Here is a 25,041-nt window from a genome sequence, read left to right as displayed (position 1 = left end):
ACAAATCCAAAAGCTTACATATATATCAACTAGTTTTTAAAACAATTGGAATGATCTTCTGCCACCCCCCCCCCCCTCCCCCCCAATTAGGTTAGGACAAAGGGGAGGGGGGGAGAGAAGGTGGTCAACATAATTTCTACAATCTTTTAGCCTAACAACCTTCCATAAAAATTTTTCCCACTATACTTCAATTAGTTTTTGAGAAACACATAATAGTATTAATATGCTTAATATGCTCCCCCTCCCCTCCACCCTAAAGTTTGTAGATTATGGGGGGGGGGGGGCAGAATTACTAAAAGTAACTTGGGCCATATGTAAACTTAAACTGAAGTTTTTTCTTCTGGTTCCAGGGTAACAGGCTTTAGTATAAAGTTGTAAATTGCAGAAACCTCTTTAAGCTTATAGTACCTTATTTATTACTCTTATTGAAGTTAAAAACATCATTTATAGTAGTAAATATTGTTTTGAATAGGGATGTAGTGTGTAGTTTACATATGAAGAGATATCTATACTCCTCAAATGTTAAACTAATCCTTTTTATTTGATGAATTAAGGTGTTCACTTATTCAAATATCCTTGGAATTCTTGTAATTTTAGGCATTTTTACCACAAAACTTCAAATTGCATTATCTGGCAAGAAGGAGCAGCTAAGATTTAATCTCCAACGGATTCTGACCACCACTGTACCCTATTTGAAGGCCCCGTTGTCCGTTTCTTTGGAGATTTTTTTTTAATCTAAGGTTTTGTTAAGGAGACCTGTGTGTAGGAAAGGAAGTGACATAGGACTGTTAATGAATGTAGTGCCCAAAATTTTATTGATATGTCTTCTTATTTCTTGACATAAATAAATTTGGTAGGTAGGTACTTATTTAAAATTTTGATAGATGGGTTCTATAACTTGAAAGTCTAAACCTTTGTAACCAATAGTTTTAGTCTATAGAAAGTCTAATTTTGTGTTATTATCATTGGGGATGAGCAATAATATATCTTCCATTGTCCTATCCCTTGAAATTCCTGAGTCTAAGCACCCTGAGTACCAAAGCAGCATAGTCATGGAATTCACTTCCAAATAATGTGAAAACTGCAGTGAATTTGAACATTTTTAAGAAAAGACTAGATATTTATTTGAACAGATGATTATGTAAACCTCTGACAATGGTCCTACCTGGACTCTACAGAGTACTACAACAATAAAATAATCTCCCCTGTCAACATGTTATTAAGTGACGTAATCTCTAGTAATGATTTGGTACGCTTTACTTCTGTTACAGGAATCGTCATTCATGAAGTTTGAAATTAGGGTTGGCAATCCGGAATCCGGGATCCGGAATCCGCCCAATTTTTGGGCAAATTTTGGAATCCGGATCCGGAATCCGTTTTTTAATAGCGGATTCCGGATTCTTAATTGGTATGCTAAAATTAGCGTCTTGAGTTTTTTCTTTCAACTCTCGCTTTTTGAAGTCAAAGATTATCATCATTACATATAAAAATATTTAAAATCTGGTTCGATTCTCGGAAGTGAATTATAGAGAACATCAAGAACATTAATTTTTAGGACATATGTAGCACTTAATTTTCCAATTTAAAAAAAAGCCTTTAAAAATACTGCTAGAATCCGGAATCCGAATCCGGAATCTGCCAAAACTAAGAATCCGGAATCCGCAAGGAATCCGCCACTTTTTTTGACGGATTCTTTTAAGAATCCGGAATCCGAATCCGGCCCAAAAATTCGACGGATTGCCATCACTAAATAGAGAGGGCAATTCTAACAAACCTAAATTAACGACAAAAGCTTACTATTACGGACGGACCGATCCAAATTATAGAAAAGCTCCGCTGCCTCGTATTATAAACAGCCGTCTGCGGATAATAAAATGAACAATTATAAGATTCTAATTAGTTGTGTCAGTTATTTAAATCTAGAATTCATATTATGATTTTTATTTTAATTTTCGTGAAAAATTGTCTGTAATACTATTATATACAGGATTTTCAGTATGGCCGAGAACCGGTTCTAATCCAGGGGACATAAATCAGTTTGGAAGCCATTCTGGAAATCTTTATGGGCACCCTTATATCTACCTGCCTCCAAGGATCTTAAGGGATAAGACAATGGAAGATTTTTTCCCAATGATGATAAACAAAACTAACCCCATTCTTTCTTTCAGGGAAGTTTTCAACACTATTGCTAAAGAAGATTCAGAATTTTTGGACGGGACTGATTCTGATTTTGAGGTAGGGAAAAGACAGTTTAATATAAATCAATTTGCGTCCCCAATCATGAAGACAAATTAAAATTTACCTTCTGTAGATTAAAATTTGGGACACTAGGTAGGTATTATGTTTGAAAAAAAACAATGGAAAGTACCCAATGTTTTTAGCCGACGAATAAGCTAACGTTGTTTAAAACTTTGGGTACCTCTGTAATTTAAACTCCAATCCTTATTTGTTTCCGCTGTTCTCTATCTTTATTTAAAAGTAAGAGGAAGCTTGTGAGTCTGTCTGTCTTTCTGTGTAGTTTGTACCAGGGTTGTGCAAAACCCGGGTATTATTAAAAAAGCCCCGGGGTCGTCAAAAATAGGGGTTTTACCCGGGTTTTAAGGGTTTAGAGGGGGTTTTAGGGTTTTCTACTGTGCATTGAATTACCTCTTTGAGCACCTAGAGGCCAGGGGTGAAGACGCTATTAATATATGATAGATGATTCTTTCTATGGCGCAGCGAGTTTCATAGTAGCTTTTCTCTTATTTCTACCCCGGTGGGGCAATCATACCCCTTAACTAACCTAACCTAAAATAACCTATTAATAGCTACTATAAAAATACAAAGAAAACCACCGTACAATTAAACCAAATAGGACATACAGAAAAAATGCAAAATCTAAAGATCCTAAAACTGTACATGCTTTTATTGATGTAATGTCAGTGTAAGTAATGAGTCTATTTCTTTGTTAAATGCATGCAAGGGGTCAATGAAAACATATTTTTTTATATAAATTATGGAAATGGAAAAATAAACTTATTTTTTAAACAATTTTTCCTTTTTTTTATATAAAAAACCCCAAAACCCAAAACCCCTTGGGTTTTTTTAGGTGGGTTAAAGGGCAAAAACCCGGGTGGGTTTTGGGGTGGGTTTTTTGTCTGCCAACCCTGGTTTGTACTGAAAGTTTTACGAGGCAACAAATAAGATAAAGTCGCGTTATAAAACTTTTGGTGCCATTGTAATTATTTCAGCACCCTGATTTTGAAAGATCCAAAGACATTAATGAAAGTACCCAAAGTATTTGGGCCAATGAATAAGATAACGCGTCTATAAAACTTTGGGTACCTATGTAATTTCATTCAGTATCCTGATTTTTGAAGATCCACGGACCGTTATGAAAGTACCCAAAGTATTTTGGCCAACGAATATGAATACGCGTCTATAAAACTTTGAGTACCACTGTAATTTTTTTTTATTATTATGGTTTTGGAAGATCAACGGACTTTAATAAAAGTACACAAAGTATTTGGTCCAACGAATAAGATAACGTCGTGTTATAAAACTTTGGGTACCATTGTAATTTATTTTAGTATCCTGATGTTGAAAGATCCTTGGACATTAATGAAAGTACCCAAAGTATTTGGGCCAACGAATATGATAACGTTGTGTTAGAAAACTTTGGGTACCATTGTAATTTTTTTCATTATCCTGATTTTGAAAGATCTACGGACATTAATGAAAGTACCCAAAGTTTTTGAGCCAACGGATACAACTTTGGGTACCTACCTACCATTGTATTTTTTTCTTCAGTACCCTGATATTGTTAGATCCACAGACATTAATGAAAGTACCCAAAGTATTTGGTCCAACGAATATGATAACGCGTCTATAAAACTTTGGGTGCCATTGTAATTTTTTTCAGTATCCTGATTTTGGAAAATCTACGGACAGTTACGAAAGTGTGGTGGGACCTTTCTATGGGTTCTGGTCGGCCTACTCTACCCCTAGGACTTACTCCTGGCTGGATGAATATGACACCAGGTATTATAACAACTTCACTTTCTCCCATCACTTTCCCAATACTTTGATCTTTTGAATCACTATCCCTTTACTTTACCATCACTTTTCAGTTTTCAATTACTTCACTTTTCATAAATTTCCCTTCACTTGCCCTTAACTTTTCCATCAATTTCCCTTCATTTGCTCTCACTTTCCCCTCACTTTTTTCCATTACTTTCCCTTCACTTCCATTCACAGGGAGGATTTTACAGTTTATTACACTAGTCCCCAAAGTTTTATAATAATCTTATTGGATGGCTTAATAATATTGGGGACTTAATTGTTTATTAAGTTAAGTGTTCAAACGTTTCTTCCACTAATTTTGCGCTACAGAAGGGGTAATTTACTGTATAATCATTGGGTATGTAGATCAATTTATCGGCCATTGTCTTATCCCTTTTTATTATCCAGGCAAGGAGAGAACAGGTGGATGAAACGACAGATGGAGAAGGAGAATAAGAAGGTAAGAAGAATGGATATAGAATTGATCCCTGAGGAACGCCACACTCAAAGAATTGCAGGGGTGTATATTCTGCACAAGATTTATTTTTTTCCCCTGCTACAAATTTTTTTATTTTTTTTCCCCCCTAGATTTTTCTTAAAAAGTAGGGGGGAAAATAGAAAATATTTAAAGAACTCGATATTTTATTTATTTTATCCCTCCTACCACACATTTTTTTTAGTTTTTTTTAACCAAGGAGGGGGGCAAAATGGAAAAAATGTTTTCAGTTTTCTTAATTTTTACATTTTTTTTCCCTCCAACCACTTATTTTTTATTTTTCCCCCCCCCCCCCCTGAGCCGGGGATCCCATGCAGAATATACACCCCTGAAGAATTGTCATACATTTTTTATGTCCAATGGTTTGACATCTTTAAATAGAAACTAGAGCAAACATGAATAATCATATTGTGATTGGAAAATTTTAGTTGTCTATTTAGGATGCTAATATAGTTCTCAGATATTGATCAATACGTTCCTCCATGGTCAGGGGAGGGGAATCAGAATCTGCCCAATTTTTGGAATTCAAATTGCGGATTCAGATTGTTAATTTTTATGACTTTTGTGGCAGACAAAAACTTATTAAGTATTTTATTGTTTAACTACAAATAAAATGATGGGTAGCATCTAAAGTTTTTAATGCATTTTATTTTCTTAGTAGCTTTTCATGCTTATTTTAGGTTAGGTTAGGTTAAGAAAGCGTTGGAAAATGGCCACTGTAGAGGCTAGAATTTTTTATTTACAAAAAGCCCTAAGAATATTGCTAGAATCTCCAATTCGAGATCCGAAAAAAAACAAGAATCTGCAATCCGCGGATTAATCCGCCTTTTTTTGGCGGATTTTTGTAAGAATCCAAATCTGACCCAAAAATTCGTTGATTTGTATATCTATTAAGGTGAGGACCAAGGCAAAGAAAGAGAGAAATGACGTCATCAGAAATCTAGTCTCCTTCATTAGGAAAGGAAATTAACAAGGAATTTTATTTGGAAAAGTAACAGGATGTTTGTTTGTGTAGAGTAGGTACTAAAAACACTTATCCATTTTTTTTCCATTTTACCCTTTTTTAAAGACAAAATCTTGTGCAGAATATACACCCCTGCATTTAATCTTGCTAAACGCTGGGCCAATATGATTTTCCTTTACAGGTTAGCTTCTTATAGGTCCTGGGAAGGGTTAAAGCTATTTTGGGGGAGGGTACCACCACCCTCAAATGAGAATTCTACAGTTCATAACTATTATTGTGCAAACGTTTAATCTACAGAAGGGGTTAACTTGTTAATCCTCATTGGAATATGTAATACTTATGTAACGCATCGTATTATAAACAGCTTTCCGTGGATATAAAAATGTAAAATTATAAGATTAAAACCAGTTTTTTATTCGTAGAAAACTTGATACCTATAGCATGACGCTCTACATATTTTTTCAGTATGGCTGAGAACTGGTTCTTATCCACCGGATATTAATCAGTTTCGAAGCGATACTGAAAATAAATATTAGGGTTGGGCCGGATACTTTTTTGGCCGGATACCAGATATCCGGGAGATTTCGAATACCGGATATCCGGTTCCGGCCGGATATCTGGCCAACGTTCGATATCCGGCAATTTACCGGATACCCGGCCGGATAACCGGATATCCGGCGTCAAAAATCAGCCGGATATCATGTAACCGGATAGTTTTAATATCCGGTATCCGGCCGGATATTAAAAATGACCGGATATTCGGCCGGATAACCGGCCAGACCGGATATCCGGCCCAACCCTACTGAAAATCAATATATATCATCCATTGTCTTATCCCTTAATATCCTTGTTAATAACTGCCAACTGTACAGAAAACGTGACAAAAGAGTTCTCGCTCACAAGAAATATCTAGAAGGTGTGTCTCAGAAAACGCCATCGTAAATTAGGGTTGGGGCGGATACTTTTTTGGCTGGATATCCGGGTCCGGTCGGATATCTGGCCAACGTTCGATATCCGGCAAATTACCGGATAACCGGATATCCAGCGTCAAAAATCAGCCGGATATCATGTAACCGTATAGTTTTGATATCCGGTATCCGGCTGTATATTGAAAATGACCGGATATCCGGCCCAACTCTATTGTAAATGAAAAGTACCCAGTGAGGGAGTGTACAATGGACTGTTTATTACACTAGTCCCCGAAGTTTTGAAATAACACTTTCTTATTCGTTGTCCCCCCAAAGTTGTTAAGGCAACGAATAAGAAAACGTTATTATTAAACTTTGGGGACAAGTGTAAGAAACAGCCTATTGTCCCCTCTCTCTCTCCTTCTCTGATAACGTGTTGGAAACCAATTTTCCCCATGTAGGGAGGGGACATTAGACACTGGTACCCAAAGTTTTTCCTTGGCCCTATATTATATAGTTGGAGGGATGGGACATTGGACTAAACATAACACTAGTACTCAAAGATTTTCCTTAGCCTTCCATAATTTAAAGGAAGGGGGGGGGGGGAGTGACATTTGATTTTAAATCACACTGGTATCCAAACTTATCTTGCTGACTCTTGGGTACTTATTGAATTTTTAACAATGGCGTTTTTTTTTTGAAGATTTGGCGGCGTTGAACAAACAAAAAATGCTGGATAATCAACGCAAACAACGGGAAGAAAGACAAAAACTTTTGCAGGTATTGTTTCTAGTTTATACCAACCAATCAATTGGCCAAAGTACAATGTTAAGCATTACCTAGTGTTTAAAGCGTGTCGGGTTCGAAATCTTCTTTCTGTCTTTCAGTCTGTCTGTCTGTCTGTCTATCTAACTATCTTTCTATTTATATATTTAACTATCTATCTTACTAAGTATCTGACTTTCTATCTATCTTCCTATCTAACTATCTTACTATCTATCTAACTGACTATTTTACTATCTACCTAACTATATATCTAAACGTTTTTAATGTGGTACCTAGTACCTACTGCTGCTATGTCTGGCGCGTACAATTGTATTTGGCTTTGGTAATAAAAATCTATAAGGCCAACGACCTAAGCTAATTCAAGTATCTTTGTTTTTAGTTCTTTTGTCTTTGAGGTTTTTAGTCATTGATTGGTAGGTTCGTTAAGTATCTAAACCACGAATTAAATTGTAATCTATAGAAGGGATGATTTATTTATCATCATTGGGGATGTACATAAATTATTATCCCTGCGTTCAATACATTAGACGATTCTTGCGACGATTAGACATTGTTTATCTATGCTATAGGAGAGTAGTATACTGAATACACTTGAGGCTCACAAAATGGAGGAGGCTCTACGTCAGCTAGAAGGCAGGACAGAGATATAGTTCAATCCGATTAATATCCGCTGGATTATAACTGGTTCTAGCCCATTACTTTCCGCTGAAAGCTGTCTATAATACGATAATTAAGATTAATTACCTTTTTACAAACAAAATATAAATTGAGTGGGTGGGGTTACCAATCCGATCAATATCCGCTGGAGTAGTACCGGTTCTGAAAAATCATGTATAGCATCGTATTAAACACAATTTTCCTTGAATACTAAAATAAAAATTATTATAATCAATACCCGTTGTGTTAGCTCGGGCCTTCGGCTTTTCTGGGCTAACAAAACGGGTATTAATCTTATAACATTTCATTTTACTATCCTCTGAATTGATCCTTGCGGAACACCCCATTATTAGAATTATGATAGAACTGTATTCCTTTGTGTTAGAACAGTATTCGGACAGCGGAAGTTCACAACTGTCTGACAGCGAGGCTGAAGCTGATCAAGGTATTATTTATTAATTCAATACACGCAGCTATTCTTCCAAACCGCCGCTGCCGCTCATCCAGTAGGGGATGTGGTAAAAACGGTGGAGGGGGTTCGATTATGTGGTGCAAGATCAAAGTAATGATTAATCCATTACATTTACATGATCTCAAATGATCATTAAGTGTTTAGATTTTTAAAATCTATTTGAAAATTATTTCTTTTTATTATTACAACTGAACATCTTTACCTCAGTTGGCTCGTTTGTCCATTCAATTATTTTTGTACTTCGCTACTTATGGATGTTGTCATCCTTGTTAAAGAAGCATCCGTCCGTTAGCTCTGTTGTTAAATTAGACTTGTTAGAATTGTCCTATCAATATCAAACTTTGCATGACGATTCCTATAACAGTAAGGTACGATTTAGGAAGTGTAGCAACTCTATAATCGTTACCAAAAAGTCTGTACGTCAATTTGAACCATTCTGATATTTTTACTGGCTTTTAGATGAACTTGGGGATGAAGAGACTGCTGCAATGTTGGAGGAGCTGTATTGTGTGGCGTGTGACAAAATGTTCAGATCTTTGGCCGCTAAGGTACGTCATGTCCTAAATAGGCCTCGAGAAGTAGGATCATGAATTTTTGTCCGTTTCAAAATGTCTCGCTCCTAGCCTCAAAAAACCTCTAAAAATTGGCCAATTTTCCAAAAAAATCCTAAAAATATCTATTTAGGAGAACCACGAGACCTCAAAAAAGCACCGTGAAAATATTGATAAACTAATACAAGAAATGGAGGAGGAAGAAAAGGAAGTTGGTGATCACAATCCTCAGGAATGAGATCAAGTTTTTAATAGTTATTTCTCGTATTAGCTCAAAACCGATTAATATCTGGTTGATTTGAACCGGTTCTCATCCATACGAAAAAAACTGTCTAGCATCATATTATATCCAGTTTTCTACGAATATAAAAATGTACACTGTACGTACAGCCATAAGTATAACCAGTTTTTTAGTTTTCTCGGGGCTAAAATATTGGTTTTAATCTGTTAATAATACAATGCGAGAAATCACTATTATTGCATACGCAATACGCATTGTAGTATAGACAATTTTCTGCGTATATAAAAGTGAAAAATTTTAAGATTTAAACCAGTTTTGTAAAGCCAACCAATAAGAAAACGTTATTGTAAAACTATGGGGACCAGTGTAATAAACAGCTCATTCTGTCATGAAACACTTGATCATGATTAGGAAGGTAAAGATGACCTGGAGGAGATAGATGATGAGACTGTTGAAACCAAGGAAACTAAATCTCACCAGGAAAGTTGCATATTAAGTTTCCCGCAAAATTTAAATTTTTTTCTCGACAAATTCTGTTTTTTAATTTTTTTCCCGCTAAATTCTGATTTGTAGAATTTCTTCTCTTGATTTCATTTACAGTCTTAAGGGATAAGACAATGGAGGATAAAAAAATGTAATACCCCCCCCCCCCCCCCAATTACGAATGATTTTTGGGGGGAGGTAGGTTGTGCTAGAATTCCGTAAAGGTGCGAGTTTTGAGGCTTAAAAACAGTAGAAGAATGATAATCTTCACTAAAATATTTTTCACTAATTTTTTTGTCTATAGTTCTTATCAATAAGGAACATATTAAGTGAATATTATCGTTCTACTACTGTTTTCAAACCTTAAAACTCACAACCTTTACGGATTTTTAGCACAACCTACTTCCCCCTTTATCCCTCATTTTGAAGTACATAGCACACCACACTATGTGCCCAGCCAATGCAAAAACTCCAAGATTCCAAAAAATGCATTTTTGAATATTGACCAATTTTAAAGTTTTAGGTTAATCTTTGTCATATTTGAGAAGGATTCCCAAAGCTAGAGGTGAAAATATCAATTACTTATAATTTTACAGCTTCGAGAAGTAGCCTACCTAGAATTTTAGGATTTTATAATAAAGCCTAACTATTAAAATTGCATTTTATATGCAAACTTTAAATTATCGTCAAACTACCAAAAATTGAGCTCCAGTAATATGTTATACCTTTTTTGAAAGCTTATTGAATATACTATACGATTTTAAATTAGTTTTTATACGTTTACTTATAAAACTTATGAAAAAATTGATGTCAAAGCAGCCCCCCTAAAAGAATCAGGAATTATGATATTTTGTAATGTTACTCTCAACTTCAAATAGTTTGATCTTTTTTCAGCTAACGATGCCGCATATCAGACCTTTACACATGTTTAACCAAGGCACTCAGTGAATGAATCCTGTTGGTTTCAATGGCGGCATCGTTAGCTGAAATTTTTTTCTCACATTTTTGTAGGAGCGGTCGGACCCATTTTATAGAAATTTTACACAAAAAAAGACAAATTAAAATAACTTTTTACAAATCATTTTATCGTGATATTTATAGTTCTCAATGCAATTTTTTTATACAATCCCTTATTCTTATTGCTTAAAGTCTTTAAAGGATATCCTTGCCCCCCCCCCCCCCAACCCCAGAGTGTGGGGGGAGGCGAGGCCCCCCATGCACACGCCCAGAAATATTCATTTAAGCTATGTAATCGAACCTGTTGCTTCTAATCAATTACCATTCCTTTTAAATCAAATGAATAATATTTTAAATGTTTAAATTTTATAAAACTAATTCCACCTATTCCACTCCCATATGCACGCCCTAAAGAATTAAAAGAGTTAAGCAAACTCGTAAAGAAACTTAAAGATTTAAGCAAATTTGTTAATAAATGTATGAAGGCCTAGAGATCTAAAGGGATAAGAGAATTGCAGATAAATTGATGAACATTACCAATAATGATACACAAACTTACTCCTCTGTAGATTACAATTATTGGTTGAAAAGTTATGACACTCAACTTAATAAACAAACAAGAAAATGTTATTATAAAACTTTGGGGACTAGAGTAATTAACAGCCCAATGTCCCCTTCCTTCCTGATAAAGGCCTTATTGCAGACAATCAATACTTTGATTGCAAGGCCTTTGGATTAAAGTTTTTAGTGCTTTTGGGGTGATTTGTAATATATTTGCTTTTATTTTTAAAACAAGAATTGTTTTGTCTATAAGTAGCGCAGCAATAATATGTAATTTTTTTAATGAAAAAGTACAGTAAAATGGGTTATAGGAAAACAGAAAATTATTTAACAAAATGTTATTAACAATTTAACATGTTACCTTGTTTATAGTTATTAATGTCAACAAATCAAGGGATTTAAAGGGATAAGTTAATGGCCGATAAATTGATGAACTTATCCAATGATGATACACAAAATTACCCCTTCTGTAGATTACAATTAGTGGTTTAAACGTTTGGACACTCAACATTTGAAAAAACACAATTTAAATTCAGTAAAAGCTTCTAAAGTGGCTAAACCAATGAATAATAAAACATTAATATAAAGCTTTGGGGACTAGTGTAATAAACAGCCCAATGTCCCCTCCCTCCCTGAAACAAATCAATTGATATATAAGTATTTCATTGATAATTTATTTACGGGAGGGGGGTGACTTGAAACAAAACATACCAGCAATTTTATTTTGGGCGCTACTCACTTAGTTTTAGAGATAATTGGGTAAAATTTTTGGATTGTGTCACCAATGTCCCTAAGTTTTGGAATCTTAAAAAAAACTGCGGCGGAACCGCCGTTCACGGCCGTTTTCCGCTACCAACAAAATTTTTTTTATTGCATTCTTCGCTGAATTAGGCAATTTGGAATCATTATTTAATATTTTTTTTTTAATTTCCCCTTATAACCAACCCTGTGAGTGTAGGGGGACTTCATTTTCAAATTCTCATTTATCAAGGTATACCTTAAATTCAGTGCTTCTCTTGGACCAAAATCGTTTAAGGGTGTCACTAATCACCCCAATTTTTGGTATTTTGAAAACGGCGGGAGCGGCGGGCCCGCCGCCGTTTTCAGCAGCCGCCACAAAAATTTTTTTTTTCTGATTTCTTGCCGAATTAGGCAATTTGGAATCATTTGAGATAATGTTGTTTTTTTGGCGGCAGAAAATGGCTGTTAACGGCGGGAGCGGCGATTCCGCCGCCATTTTTTTTAAAGATATCAAAACTTGGGGTAATTAGTGACCCAACCCAAAAGATTCTACCCAATTTGAAGCAAAATTAACAGAACTATGAGTTTTTGTTTTATTTTGGAATTCTGGGCACACAGTGCACCATAGATTATTGGCTCCGAGGGGATTACAAATATGCAACTAATTTTATCAGGATAGCGGCGAAGAAATTAATCTACAGCACAAGGAAAATAAAATTGAAAACAGGAAAAAAAACCGAGTCATGTTTTATAAACTAACTAGCGGCTTCGCCCCTAGCCTCTAGGGGCTTTGCCCCAAGAGGTTTGATCAACTTAATTTTTCGTATTTTAGATTTAAAAAGAAAAAGTAAAAAAAAAAATTTTTTTTTTTGGGGGGGGGTATTTTCATTTTTTTGGGGGGGTTGGGGGTGTCCCACCCCCCAAGAAAATAGCTTAAAACCATCACAGGACCAGTAGGTATATTCCCTGAAGAGTAGAGTCCAATCGGTTCAGTGGTTACTGAGATCTTAAGCTTCAGACGGACAGACATCGTTCTACTTTGTATTATAGATAACCAAAATTTTACCATTATAATAACGTTTTCTTATCCGTTGGTTTACCAACTTTGGGAACTTTAATTAAATTATGATTGGTAGGTAGTATTCAAACTTTTCAACTAATAATTTTACCCTATGGACAGAGTAATTTTGTTTATCATCATTGGGGATGTACATCAATTTATCATTCATTGTCTTATCACCCCTAGGTTTTAAGATCACAATGACATATCAGGGACAAGACAATGGCCGATAAATTGATGTACATCCCCAACACAAATTCAGTTTAGTTTTGTATCTTGTCCTGTACACATGTTTTCAAGTGATTAGATTTGGACAAGGGTGATTCAAAAAAATATATAAATCTCTAACAAATTAAAGTTATAGCTGTAAAATGGGACCAAAAAAGATCCCTAACAAACCACCTCAAGTGACTCAAGTAAAATTGGACCCAGTCACTAGTGCATTTTTAAGTGAGTTAAAAGTTGATGTAAATAAATTGACATTAAATGAAAATTCTGTTAAAAGTGTTTTAAACACCCTAATTAAAACTATCGGTCAACTTAAAAATGAAATTACCCAGCTTAAAGAGTCAGGAAGTGAGAGTTCAAGCGACGAGGAAGAGTGGGAAGTAAAGGGTGGAAAGGGGAAGAATGGTACAAACTTGCCCAGAGGAGGGGGAGGAGATAACAACAGATGGAAAGGAAATGGTGTTCCCACCAACATACAGGCACAGGTCAGATATAACAGCGATCACATTGACCAGAACCAACAAAGAGCAATGAAAGGTACTTTATTATTTGCCTCACCAGAAAATGCAGCCAAGAACCTTAAGTCTATTCTAAAAGAGCCAGAAGAAATTGGTGAAGAACCATACACCCAGCAAATATGCGACACTATAGAGAAGTATTATGGTGTTCATATTGACCCAGCTCTGGATATTGAAGCATGCCACCCTACATCCAAAGGTTGTGGTATTATAAGGTTTAATAATCGCAGGATGGGCTCAGCATATGCTAAACTATGTTCGGCGATTTTGAAAGGGCCCAAGCCAACACAGCCCAGGAAAGAGGAGGAGATTGAAGTTCAACCTGGGGAAAGAAAGAGAGGGGCGATGGAGGGGAACGAGATGGAGGGTGGAGCGATGGAGGGGGAGGCATCAGTGGAAGGAGCCCAGAAAGAGGAGGTGAGAAAGGTAAAACGACCTAACTTTTGGTTAACTTTCCAACTCACAAAAAGGCGTTCAGATTTAATCAGAAAACTAAAGGAGCTTAAAAGGGATGGAAAGATAAACCATTTTACTTCTAATGAAAATGGTGTTATCAGTGTCACTTTGAGCAAAGGAGGGGCTCCGAAACGGCTTACTTTGGATTACAAAAATGACAACTCTAAAACTTACTATGTGGGTGAGTTACTCCAACTTGTCTCCTGTAAAATATGATAAACAATCCGAAAGTGAATCAAACTAGAATATAATGGTGTAAAAATGGGATGAATATTTTATTTTGAAAAACCCGAATTTTAAACTAATCTCTATCTGTTATCGCTTAATATTTATTTTACTATGTATATGTTCTGTGTAAATTATCATAGCATTAAAAATGGGTTGTTTAATGCTTTTTTTTCTTTGGTACATTTAAACAAAAATAATATAAGCATTCAAATTAAAAATGGATGATGAGTTAGTTAATAATTTTGGACATAATTCTTTGCAATTAGATTCAAATTTAAATCATTCGTGTTCTTACTTTGAAAACCATGAATTTGTAAACTTTATTGGAAAGAGGGAGGAAAAGTTTTCAGTCTATAGTCAGAATATTAGAAGTATAAATAATAAAATCGACGATTTACAAGAATTATTATCGGAGATAGAAACTGAAAAATTTTCTTTTAGTATTCTATTATTTCAAGAAATTTGGGCAGCAAATAACGCACAGACCACTAGATTAGAAAATTATCAAGATATTATCTTACAAACAAGGGAAGGAAAAAGGGGTGGGGGTTTAGGAATATATCTTAAGCAAAACTTAAGTTATGAAATTATTGATGAATTATCATATATTTTAGAGGGCGAATTTGAGACTCAATTCATAAAAGTATTTTTTGGTAAGAACAAATTTAAGATTATAGGCAACATTTACAGAATTCCTGGTGGTAACTTAAATAACTTTATAGAATGGTTTGGAGAAAAATTAACATTTCTTAAAACTGACCCAGTTTTAAAAAAATCTGATGAAATTATATTTGGGGGTGATTTCAATGCGAATTTTCTAAACTTTGATTCCCACAACCAAACAAATGATCTTTTGAACCTATTAATATCCTCTTCTTTTCTACCAATGATTACTCTACCTACTAGAATTTGTCAAAATTCAGCAACTCTCATTGATAACATTTTTAGCAATAAAAAGCAAGAATTTTATGAAAGCGGCCTAATTATATCTTCTATTTCTGATCATCTCCCAATTTTTTACTTAAATGTAACTTGTGAAAAAAATACTTCAAACCAAAAACAATATTATTATGATATGAGTCCAAATAACGTAGAAACCTTTAAAGAGAAACTCTCTTCACAAAATTAGGAAGGTGTTAATAATGATAATATTCCGAAAAGTGCCTTTGAAAGTTTTGGTAACATATTAGAAAAGTACTTTAAAGAGAGTTTCCCTTTAAAAGAAAAATGTGTAAACAAAGGAAAAGTTCCTATTAACCCGTGGATGTCACAGGAGTTATTAAAAATCAGAAAAGCCAAAAATAGGGCCTTTAAAAACAAACTTAAACATAGGACTGAATCTGCTGAAAATAAATTTAAATGCCTAAATAATAAATTCAAAAAACTTGCTAGAAAAGAGAAGAAAAAATATTACCATGAAAGATTTGAAGATTGTGTTACTGATATCAGAAAGACTTGGTCGCTAATTAACTTAATAGTCAAGAAAAAAAAGTGTAAAAATGACGTGCCTTGTGTTTTTACAGATGCACAAAAATCCTATAATACTTTCTCTGAGATAGCCAATGGTTTTAATGATTTTTTTGTTGATGTTGGGCCAAGACTTTCTGAATCAATACCTCAATCTTCTAAATCTTTCAGGGATTTCTTGGGGGATCAATATGATGAAGAATTTAACTTTCAGGAAGTAAACTCTTTTATTATCAATATAACTTTGTCCAAATTAAAATCAAAATCAAGTGTAGGAAATGATAATATCTCTATGAAACTTTTAAAAGAAATAATGCCAATAATTGTAAAGCCTATCATTCACCTGTTTAACCTCTCTTTAAACACTGGCTACATTCCTGATAACTATAAATGTGCAAAAATTATACCTATTTACAAAGCTGGTGAAAGAGATAGATTTGACAATTATCGTCCTATTTCCATACTTCCAGCCCTCTCTAAATTACTTGAGAAAATTGTTGCTTTTCAAATGATTAGATATCTTGAGGGAAACAAAATGTTATATCAACATCAATATGGCTTCAGAAGGTCAAGAGATACACAACAACCACTGATACATTTAATCAACAAAGTTTATGACGGACTGAATAAGCCCCAATCAGAATACAGTGCCTGTGTGTTTCTTGACCTTAAAAAGGCATTTGACACGTGTGATATACCAATTTTACTATCCAAACTAAAACACTATGGTTTTAAAGGTGTATCTGCAAAATGGTTTGAAAATTATCTAACTAATAGAAAACAGTATGTTGAAATAAATGGTGTAAAGTCCGAAGAAAAAGTATTAACCCATGGAGTACCACAGGGCTCTGTCATTGGACCAATTTTGTTCTTGTTGTATATAAACGACCTTCCAAATTCAACAACCTTATTTTGTAGCCTTTTTGCAGATGACACAATCTTTTGTAAAACCTCAAGTAATTTAGAAACCATAAAAACATCATTAAATGAAGAATTAGATAAGGCATCAGTATGGTTTAGGGCAAATAAACTTTCTTTAAATGTATCTAAAACAAAATACATGGTCTTCAGACTTAGCAGTATGCAACCTGTCAATAATAACTTTAGAATCTTCATTAATGGGGAGGAAGTTGAGAGAATCAGCAATGAAAATGAAACAAAGTCTTTTAAATTTGTTGGGGTACATCTTGATGAATTTCTCAATTGGAATGAGCATACAAAAATGGTAAAAAACAAAGTTTCTAGTTCTCTATATGCATTAAATCAAATAAAAAATGTTCTCCCATCAAAAACTTTGAAAACGATTTATTCCTCAATGATTTTGCCTCACTTAAATTATTCTAATATCACATGGGGTCTCTCTAAAAGTAAAGATATTGATCAAATAAGAAAACAACAAAAAAGGGCAATAAGGATTATTGTAGGTGCTAATTATAATGCACACACTGAAATTTTGTTTGGACAATCTAAAATCTTAAAATTTGATGATTTGGTAAATTTAAACATTTTGAATTTTATAAGTAAATTCTTTCATAAGAAACTCCCAGAAAGCTTTGATAACATGTTTAAAGTTCTTTCTTCTCAGAGATCAAAAAAGTTACTGATAAGTATACCTAAAACAAAACATCTTGAATATTTTCCAGCAGTGTCATTTCCAAAACTTTGGAATAACTTGAGAAATGAAATAAGGCTTTCAGACTCTGTAAAGAAATCATTGTCCATGATTAAAAAAGATTATTTTTTAAACTATAAATCATTTCATTGCAACAAAAGAAAATGCTTTTCCTGTAAGAAATAAAATCTGTACCAACTTCTGTAACTGTAAATAGTTATTTAGTCAACCCACTTAATTATTGATCTATTAAATTTGTGTAAATATCTTTATATAATAAATAATTTTTGTAATTCTCGCTATAAATAAAATAATAAATGAAATCAATTAAAGGGGTAAATTTACGGCCTACTCCAAGGCTTAATTACTCCTTGCTATGCAATTTTTAAAATATGATTTTATATGTATATTTAATAATTTAAATGTATTGCATTAGTTAATAAATTCTATTCTATTCAAATTCACCTTTTGTAGATTTTAATTAGTACTTGAAACGTTTAGACACTCAACTTAATAAAGCATCAAATCAAAAGTCCCCATAGTTGTTGAGCCATCAAATAAGAAAACGTTATTAAAAAACTTTGGGGACTAGTGTAATAAACAGCCCAATGTCCCCTCCCTCACTGATGACAAATGGTTTGTTTTTTTACTAGCAGAAAAACGAAGAAAAGCAAAAAGAAGAAAAATAAGAATATTGTTGTTGAAGATATTGCTTCTTCTGAGGAAATTGATGGTGATGCCAGCAATTCTAATCCAGCAGAAGTTGACGAGATATCCAAAAAATTTGACACCATGGCGGCTTTAGATTCGGATGGTAGCGATTTTGAGGACACTAGGAATTTTATTGATCAGTATTTTTTTTATCCGTCCGTGCGTCCGTCAGTTAGCTGAAGAGAAAGAATCAGACTACACATAGTTATCTTTTAAATATTAAAGACAGATTTCCGCGATTATTAAAATGTAAAATTTCGAGATTAAATAAAACCAGTTTTGTTACACCAGAGTTGCTATTCGTTGAAAATTGTCAGACACGAATCCTTCTTATGCCCTACAAGAAGCTAAACTATAAAAAGGAGAATCATATCGGTTCCGCGGTTAACGAGATCCTTTGCTACAAACAAAACAAGCTTTACTGCTTTATACAATAGGATATTATTAATAGTTATACTGATTAAATTTTTGCAGGAGAAAAAATAAAAAGAAGGGAAAATCAAAAAAGCGTGGAGCCAAACAGCCTCCCCCACCCCCTCCCACTTCTTCAGTGTCGGCCAAGAAAGATAATATTGATGTTGGTAAGGGGGTGTATATTTTATCATTAACCCACCCCCTCCCTCCACTTCTCGTTTTTCCCGTTTTAATGCACCATAGACGGTTCCAGGACAAACGCACGAGTCCCAAACGTCGGAGTGGACAAACGCAGGAGTGTTAAAGTATAAATTTTATTAAGTATTTCTATACAGATTAGGTTAGGTTAAGATATGAATGTACAAATAAGCCCCCCGCAGGGGTTAGGCATTTAAAAAACCTATAAGATGGTCTAAAATAGGTTAGGTTAGGAAGTGTCCACTCCGACGTTTGGGACTCCTGCGTTTGTCCTAGGACCCTAAAGACATCTAGGGGGAATTTAATTTTTAGTTTTGAAAATAAAAAGTACTTAAAGAATTTTTTTTGTGGGGGAAAATTTATTTTTAAGAGTGATTTATTTCCGGTTGTCTCCCCCAAAATAGTTATAAACCTTCCCTGAGAACGAGAAGCTACATTGGTAAGGAGAACCATATTGGTTTACCAAGATCCCTAAGTACAGACAGACATCTTGTTACTTTTATATAAGGAAAAGGAATAGTTATTTCTCACATCGTATTATAAACAGCTTTCCGCGGATAAAAAATGTAAAAAATTATAGGTATTCAGTTTTGTTCGAATATAAAAAATTTATAAAAAAAAGTATAAGATTAAAACCAGTTTTACAGTCTCGAGATGCCGAAGGCACGGGCTAAAAAAACTGATTTTAATCTTATGATTGTACATTTTTATATTTGAAAAAACTGGATATAATACGATGCTATACAAAAATTTTCGTATGGATGAGAACCTGTTCTAATCCACAGGTTAATCGGTTTTGAATAAATACGAGAAACCTATTTTAGAAATCCTTTTTAAAAGTAACAGGATGTCTGTGTGTTTAGCTCGACCTTCGTTGAAGCTACATATTATTCTATAGGTCCATAAAAGGTTTATTAATATTTTTGGGGAAAGGTACCTCCACAATCCCAAGAGAAATTGATACCCCATCAAAATCTACTTTAGATTAAAATTATTGGACATTGCTAGCTTGAACCTACTAATCGATATTTATAACCCATTGCTACAATATTTTATACTAGCGGCTACGCCCCTAGAGGCTTTAGTGGCATTTTAAATGTTTGGTGTTTAAAAAAACAATACGATACCTTGCAATGTTGCGAAGGAGTCTCTATCAAATTTCTACGAAACTTTGCAATGTTTCGTAGGAGTCTCTATTCGAGAAGAAAAAAATTCGATTTATTGTGATTTCTCTTGGGAAACACACAAACATCCTGTTACTTTATTATAAGGATAGTGTCATGTCCCCTTCTTTCCAAATATAAATATACACTCGTCTCAAGGTGAAGACACGACTATTAATGGTGGAAAAGTTGGTGCACAAAAGGGCTGTGATGATGATCATCTAGATGAAGAAAAAGATTTGTCCAAAGAAGAAAAAGTTAAAGGTAATCTAAAGGGATATGACTATGGCCGATAATTTGATGTATATCCCCAATAATCATATCAAAAGTACCCCTTATGTAGATTACTATTACTAGCAGTGATTGAATCGTTTTGGACACTCAATCAAGCCCCTATAACCCCTGCCTCTTAGGTTTAGGATAAATAAAGTTTTTTTCCTTGTTTTTTCCTTATGACTAACCCCTCCACTATGTGCCCAGGCAATGCAAAAACTCCAAGATTCCAAAAAATGCAATTTTGGATATTGACCAATTTTATAGTTTAAGGTTAATCTTTGTCATATTTGAGAAGGATTCCCAAAGCAAGAGGTGAAAATATCAATTACTTATGATTTTACAGCCTCTAGAAGTAGCCTACCTAGATATTTAGGATTTTGTAAAAAAGCCTGACTATTGAAATTACATTTTATATGCAAACTATAAATTATCGTCAAACTACCAAAAATTGAGCTACAGTAATATATTATACCTTTTTTGAAAGCTTATTGAATATACTATACTGTCTCAACCATGACACTTTGGTTGAGTGTGACTTCCGAATTTGCGGGAAGTTCTAGAGATCTTAAATATACGGACAAATCCCCCAACACCAGGAACCATCAAGTTTCAACAGCAGGTTTGAGTATATGTTTATTGATACAAACTATTTCAAAGTCCTGAAATTACAAAATCAATTAATACAAAATTCCAGTTTTTATAACCACGTAAAATTATTTGCTTTTTAAAATCTTTTTTTTCTACGGTTAAGAATCTTTGGGTACTTTGGCTTTAAAGGAAAATTATTTGGTTTAATAGATCATTGTTAAATGCAAAAATAAAGGCACATAAAAATTACTAAAACATAATAATTGAATCATAATAAAGTTTCATGTTTAGCTGGCTAAAGCCTTTTAAACTTAATAATTTCGTCCTATACGCCATTCAATTTAAATAAAATGAACAAAATCTACCTGAAGTTCTTATGGTTTAAAGCCCCTGGTATACTAGGGTTGTTCACGCACTATGAGACCAATGATAGGCCCAACTTTATTCTCCGAAATCTTCATCCACTCACATATCATTCAAAAGTAAAGAACATGGACACATCAAAATATAAACAACACTATGCCGCGTCTATTTAGGAAGGAAAGTCAAACAAAGACGACATTTGCGCTTAATTTGAATTTTGAATAAGGAATTAATTTCGATCTTGATAAACACAAAGCTTCCTCGAAAAGAGGTTAAGACATATACGATTTTAAATTAATTTTTATACGTTTACTTCTAAAACTTATGAAAAAATTGATGTCAAAGCATTCCCCCCTAAAGAAGCAGGAATTATAATATTTTGTCATATTACTTTCAACTTCAAATAGTTTGATCTTTTTTCAGCTAACGAGGCCGCATATCAGACCTTTATACATGTTTAATCAAGGCACTCAGTGAATGAATCCCGTTGGTTTCACTGGCAGCCTCGTTAGCTGAAATTTTTTTTTCTCATTTTTGTAGGAGCGGTCGGACCCATTTTATAGCAACTTTTTCATAACAAAGACGAATTGAAATAACTTTTTAAGTTTTTTTACAAATCATTTTATCGTGATATTTATAGTTCTCGATGCAATTTTTATTTATACAATCCCTTATTCTTATTGCTTAAAGTCTCTAAAGAATATCCTTGCCCCCCCCCCCCCCCACCCCTGGAGGGTTGGAGGAGACCCCCATGCACACCCCTAGAAATATTTATTTAAGCTATGTTATAGAACCTGTTGCTTCTAATCAATCAACATTCTTTTTAAATCAGATGAATATCATCTTAAATGTTTCAATTTGATAAAACTAAAACCTAATCCACACCGTATACATGCTCTAAAGAAATAAAAGAGTCAAGCAAACTTGTAAAGAAACTAAATGATTTAAACCAATTTGTTATTAAATGTATATTATACATACATAGAGCCTATGAGTATGAACGCCTAGGGATCTAAAGGGATAAGACAATGGCCGATAAATTAATGTACATTACCAATAATGATACACAAACTTACCTTTTTTGTAAATTACAATTATTGGTTGAAAAGTTAAAACACTCAACTTAAAAAACAAACAAGAAAATGTTATTATAAAACTTTGGGGACTAAAGTGATAAACAGCCCAATGTCCCCTCCCTTCTTGATAAAGGCCCTATTGCAGACTATCAATCCTTTGATTGCAATGCCTTTGGATTAAAGTTCTTAGTTCTTTTGTGGTGATTTGTGATAGATTTGTTTTTATTTTCAAAACAAGGATTGTTTTGTCAATACGTAGCGCAGCAATAACAGGTAAATTTTTGATGAAAAAGTACAGTAAAATGGGTTATAGAAAATAGAAAATTATTTTACAAAATGTTATTAACGTGTTTTCTTTTTATAGTTAGTAATTTCAACAAATCCAGGGATCTATGGGGATATGTTAATAGCCGATAAATTGATGAACTTTCCCAATGATGATGCTCAAAATTACCCCTTCTGTAGATTACAATTAGTGGTTTAAACGTTAAAATTCAGTAAAAGCCCCTAAAGTTGTTAAACCAACGGTTAATAAAACGTTATTATAAGATTTTGGAGACTAGTGTAACAAACAGCCCAATGTCCCCTCCCCCTCTGCAACAAATCAATTGATATATAAGTATAACATTGATAATTCATTTAATTTAAGCAAAAACCTATAATAATACATACGAGAAAATTGTTTTAATTTCCAGAAGGATCTCGTATACACGTGGACTTAACGCCCTAACTTAACAATTTTTAGGGTAGCTTTTTATTGGTCCTTTGTTGGTGTAAACCTAAAATTAAACAAGGTGAGGGGGAGGTAATAATAGAATTTAAATGTCATTTGAATAATTAAATATGTCTGTCTGTCAGTCTGGATTAATCTAAAAATATCTTACTATCTGCTGGACCGATTAGGATCTGCTTTTCAGGGAATATCCCTACTAGCCATAAAATGATTATGGTGATGGAAAATCATTAAGCTACAAGTATAATTCCTTATAATAAAATTAAGGGTTGTTTGTATGTCTGTCTGTGTTTTCAATATATTTAAAATCTTTAAAAATCACTAAACCTTTACTGCCAAAATAGCTAAATAAGTGTTTTTTTGTCGATATTATTAATTTTTTTTTATTTTAAAGCATTTTAAGGTATCTAAAATAAAACTTAAATCAATTATCCTTCATTTAAAAAAAATTTTTCTTAATTTGAAGCAAAATTAACAGAATTATGAGTTTTTGTTTTATTTTGGAATTCTGGGCACATAGTGCCCTCCTAGTTTTTTCCAGCAAGGAAGGGGATAAAATGGAAAAATATTTTCAGAACTCTTTATTTTGTTCATATTATGCCCCCTTCCACATATTTCTTTTTTTTTTTTTTCACTAAAGAGGTGAGAAAAATAGAAAAAAATGCTTTCAGTCCTCTTAATTTTTACATTTCCCCCCCCCCCCAACCACATATCCCCCCCCCCCTCTTAGCAGGGTCAAATTTGCAGAATATACACCCCTCGAGTATTAGACAAACAAACGAATAACTACCCCACTTCTTATTTTATTATTAAAGGTGGGGAGGGGTTAATAATGCTCAACAACATACTTTGTGGGAAAGCGCCCAAACTTATCTTGCATTTTGAAGTCTAACATTATGATAGTAGGGATGGCAATCCGTCAAATTTTTGGCCGTATTCGGATTCTTACAGGAATCCGTCCCAAAAAAAGGATTTCCGGATTCGGATTCCGAATTCTAGCAATATTTTAAAAGGCTTCTTTTAAAAATTAAAAAATATAAGTGCTACATATGTCCTAAAAATTAATGATCTTGGTGTTCTCTATATTTCACTTCCGAGAATCGAACCAGACTTTAAAAGATATTATATATATAATGATGATAATCTTTGCCTCCAAAGAGGAGGAGTTGAAAGAAAAAACTTAAGACGCTAATTTTAGCCTACCAATTAAGAATCCGATTCCGCTAAAAAAAACGGGTTCCGTATTCGGATTCCAAAATTGGCTAAAAATGGGGCGGATTCCGGACTCGGAATGCCAACCCTAGAAAGTACCCAAAGTTTTTGAGCCAACAAATAAGATACCTATCTTCATTGTTAAACTTCGAGTACCATTGTAATTTTTAGGAGTAAGCGAGCAGAAGATTGAAAAAACCGCGGGAGATTCCAAAAAAGGAGAAGAATCCTCCAAATCTCTGCTGATGTGTGAGATGTGTAAGAATGGATTTCCCTCCAAAAATAAATTGTTTCAGCACCTGAAAACTAGCGGCCACGCCATTTATATTTCTGATAAGGGTGAGTTTTGTTACTTGTAGTAAATTTTTAAGGGGGGTGGGGCGGTAGAGGTTAATCACCGTTTTACCTTCCCCCTCTTATGTACATCTTTGAACAGACTATCACACCGACATAAAGTAAAACGTTGCTAATAACAAAAATTAAAATAAAATAGTTATTTATCGCATCGTATTATAAACAGCTTTCCGCGGATGTAAAAATGCACAATTATAAGAATTTAGATTAAAACCAGTTTTATTAGCCCCGAGACGGGCTAACTAAACTGGTTGTAATATTGTACATTTATATATTTGTAGAAAACTGGATATAATACGATGCGATACATAATTTTTCAATTGGCTTTGAACCGGTTATAATTCAGCGGATATTAATCTGTTTCGAAGCCATACTGAAATAGTTATTTCTCGCATTGTATTATAAACAGCTTTCCGCGGATATAGAATGTACAAATATAAGATTAAAACCAGTTTTTTTAGTCCCGAGTTGCCGAAGGCACGGGCTAAAAAACTGGTTTTAATCTTAAGATTGTACATTTTATATT

The 25,041-nt window shown here is 33.9% G+C and overlaps 1 protein-coding gene across 1 annotated transcript in view; it reads left to right on the top strand.

Annotated features, from left to right (window-relative positions):
• Positions 1–25,041, top strand: part of LOC145306851 (dnaJ homolog subfamily C member 21) — a 30,839-nt gene that overhangs the window by 4,826 nt on the left and 972 nt on the right. The window contains exons 5-20 of the mRNA XM_080149175.1: positions 2,169–2,235; positions 3,902–4,020; positions 4,450–4,501; positions 5,433–5,494; positions 6,374–6,417; positions 7,113–7,189; positions 7,765–7,828; positions 8,238–8,297; positions 8,784–8,872; positions 9,009–9,110; positions 9,531–9,598; positions 12,535–12,585; positions 18,081–18,265; positions 18,615–18,719; positions 20,073–20,177; positions 24,333–24,500. Of these exons, the coding sequence (XP_080005301.1) occupies positions 2,169–2,235; positions 3,902–4,020; positions 4,450–4,501; positions 5,433–5,494; positions 6,374–6,417; positions 7,113–7,189; positions 7,765–7,828; positions 8,238–8,297; positions 8,784–8,872; positions 9,009–9,110; positions 9,531–9,598; positions 12,535–12,585; positions 18,081–18,265; positions 18,615–18,719; positions 20,073–20,177; positions 24,333–24,500 (1,418 nt within the window). The remainder of the gene's footprint in view (positions 1–2,168; positions 2,236–3,901; positions 4,021–4,449; positions 4,502–5,432; positions 5,495–6,373; positions 6,418–7,112; positions 7,190–7,764; positions 7,829–8,237; positions 8,298–8,783; positions 8,873–9,008; positions 9,111–9,530; positions 9,599–12,534; positions 12,586–18,080; positions 18,266–18,614; positions 18,720–20,072; positions 20,178–24,332; positions 24,501–25,041) is intronic.

Source organism: Acartia tonsa, chromosome 15, assembly GCF_053477335.1.
Source record: "Acartia tonsa isolate MP-2025a chromosome 15, ASM5347733v1, whole genome shotgun sequence".
Taxonomy (NCBI): domain Eukaryota; kingdom Metazoa; phylum Arthropoda; class Copepoda; order Calanoida; family Acartiidae; genus Acartia; species Acartia tonsa.
This window is presented reverse-complemented; position numbering and strand designations above follow the sequence as displayed.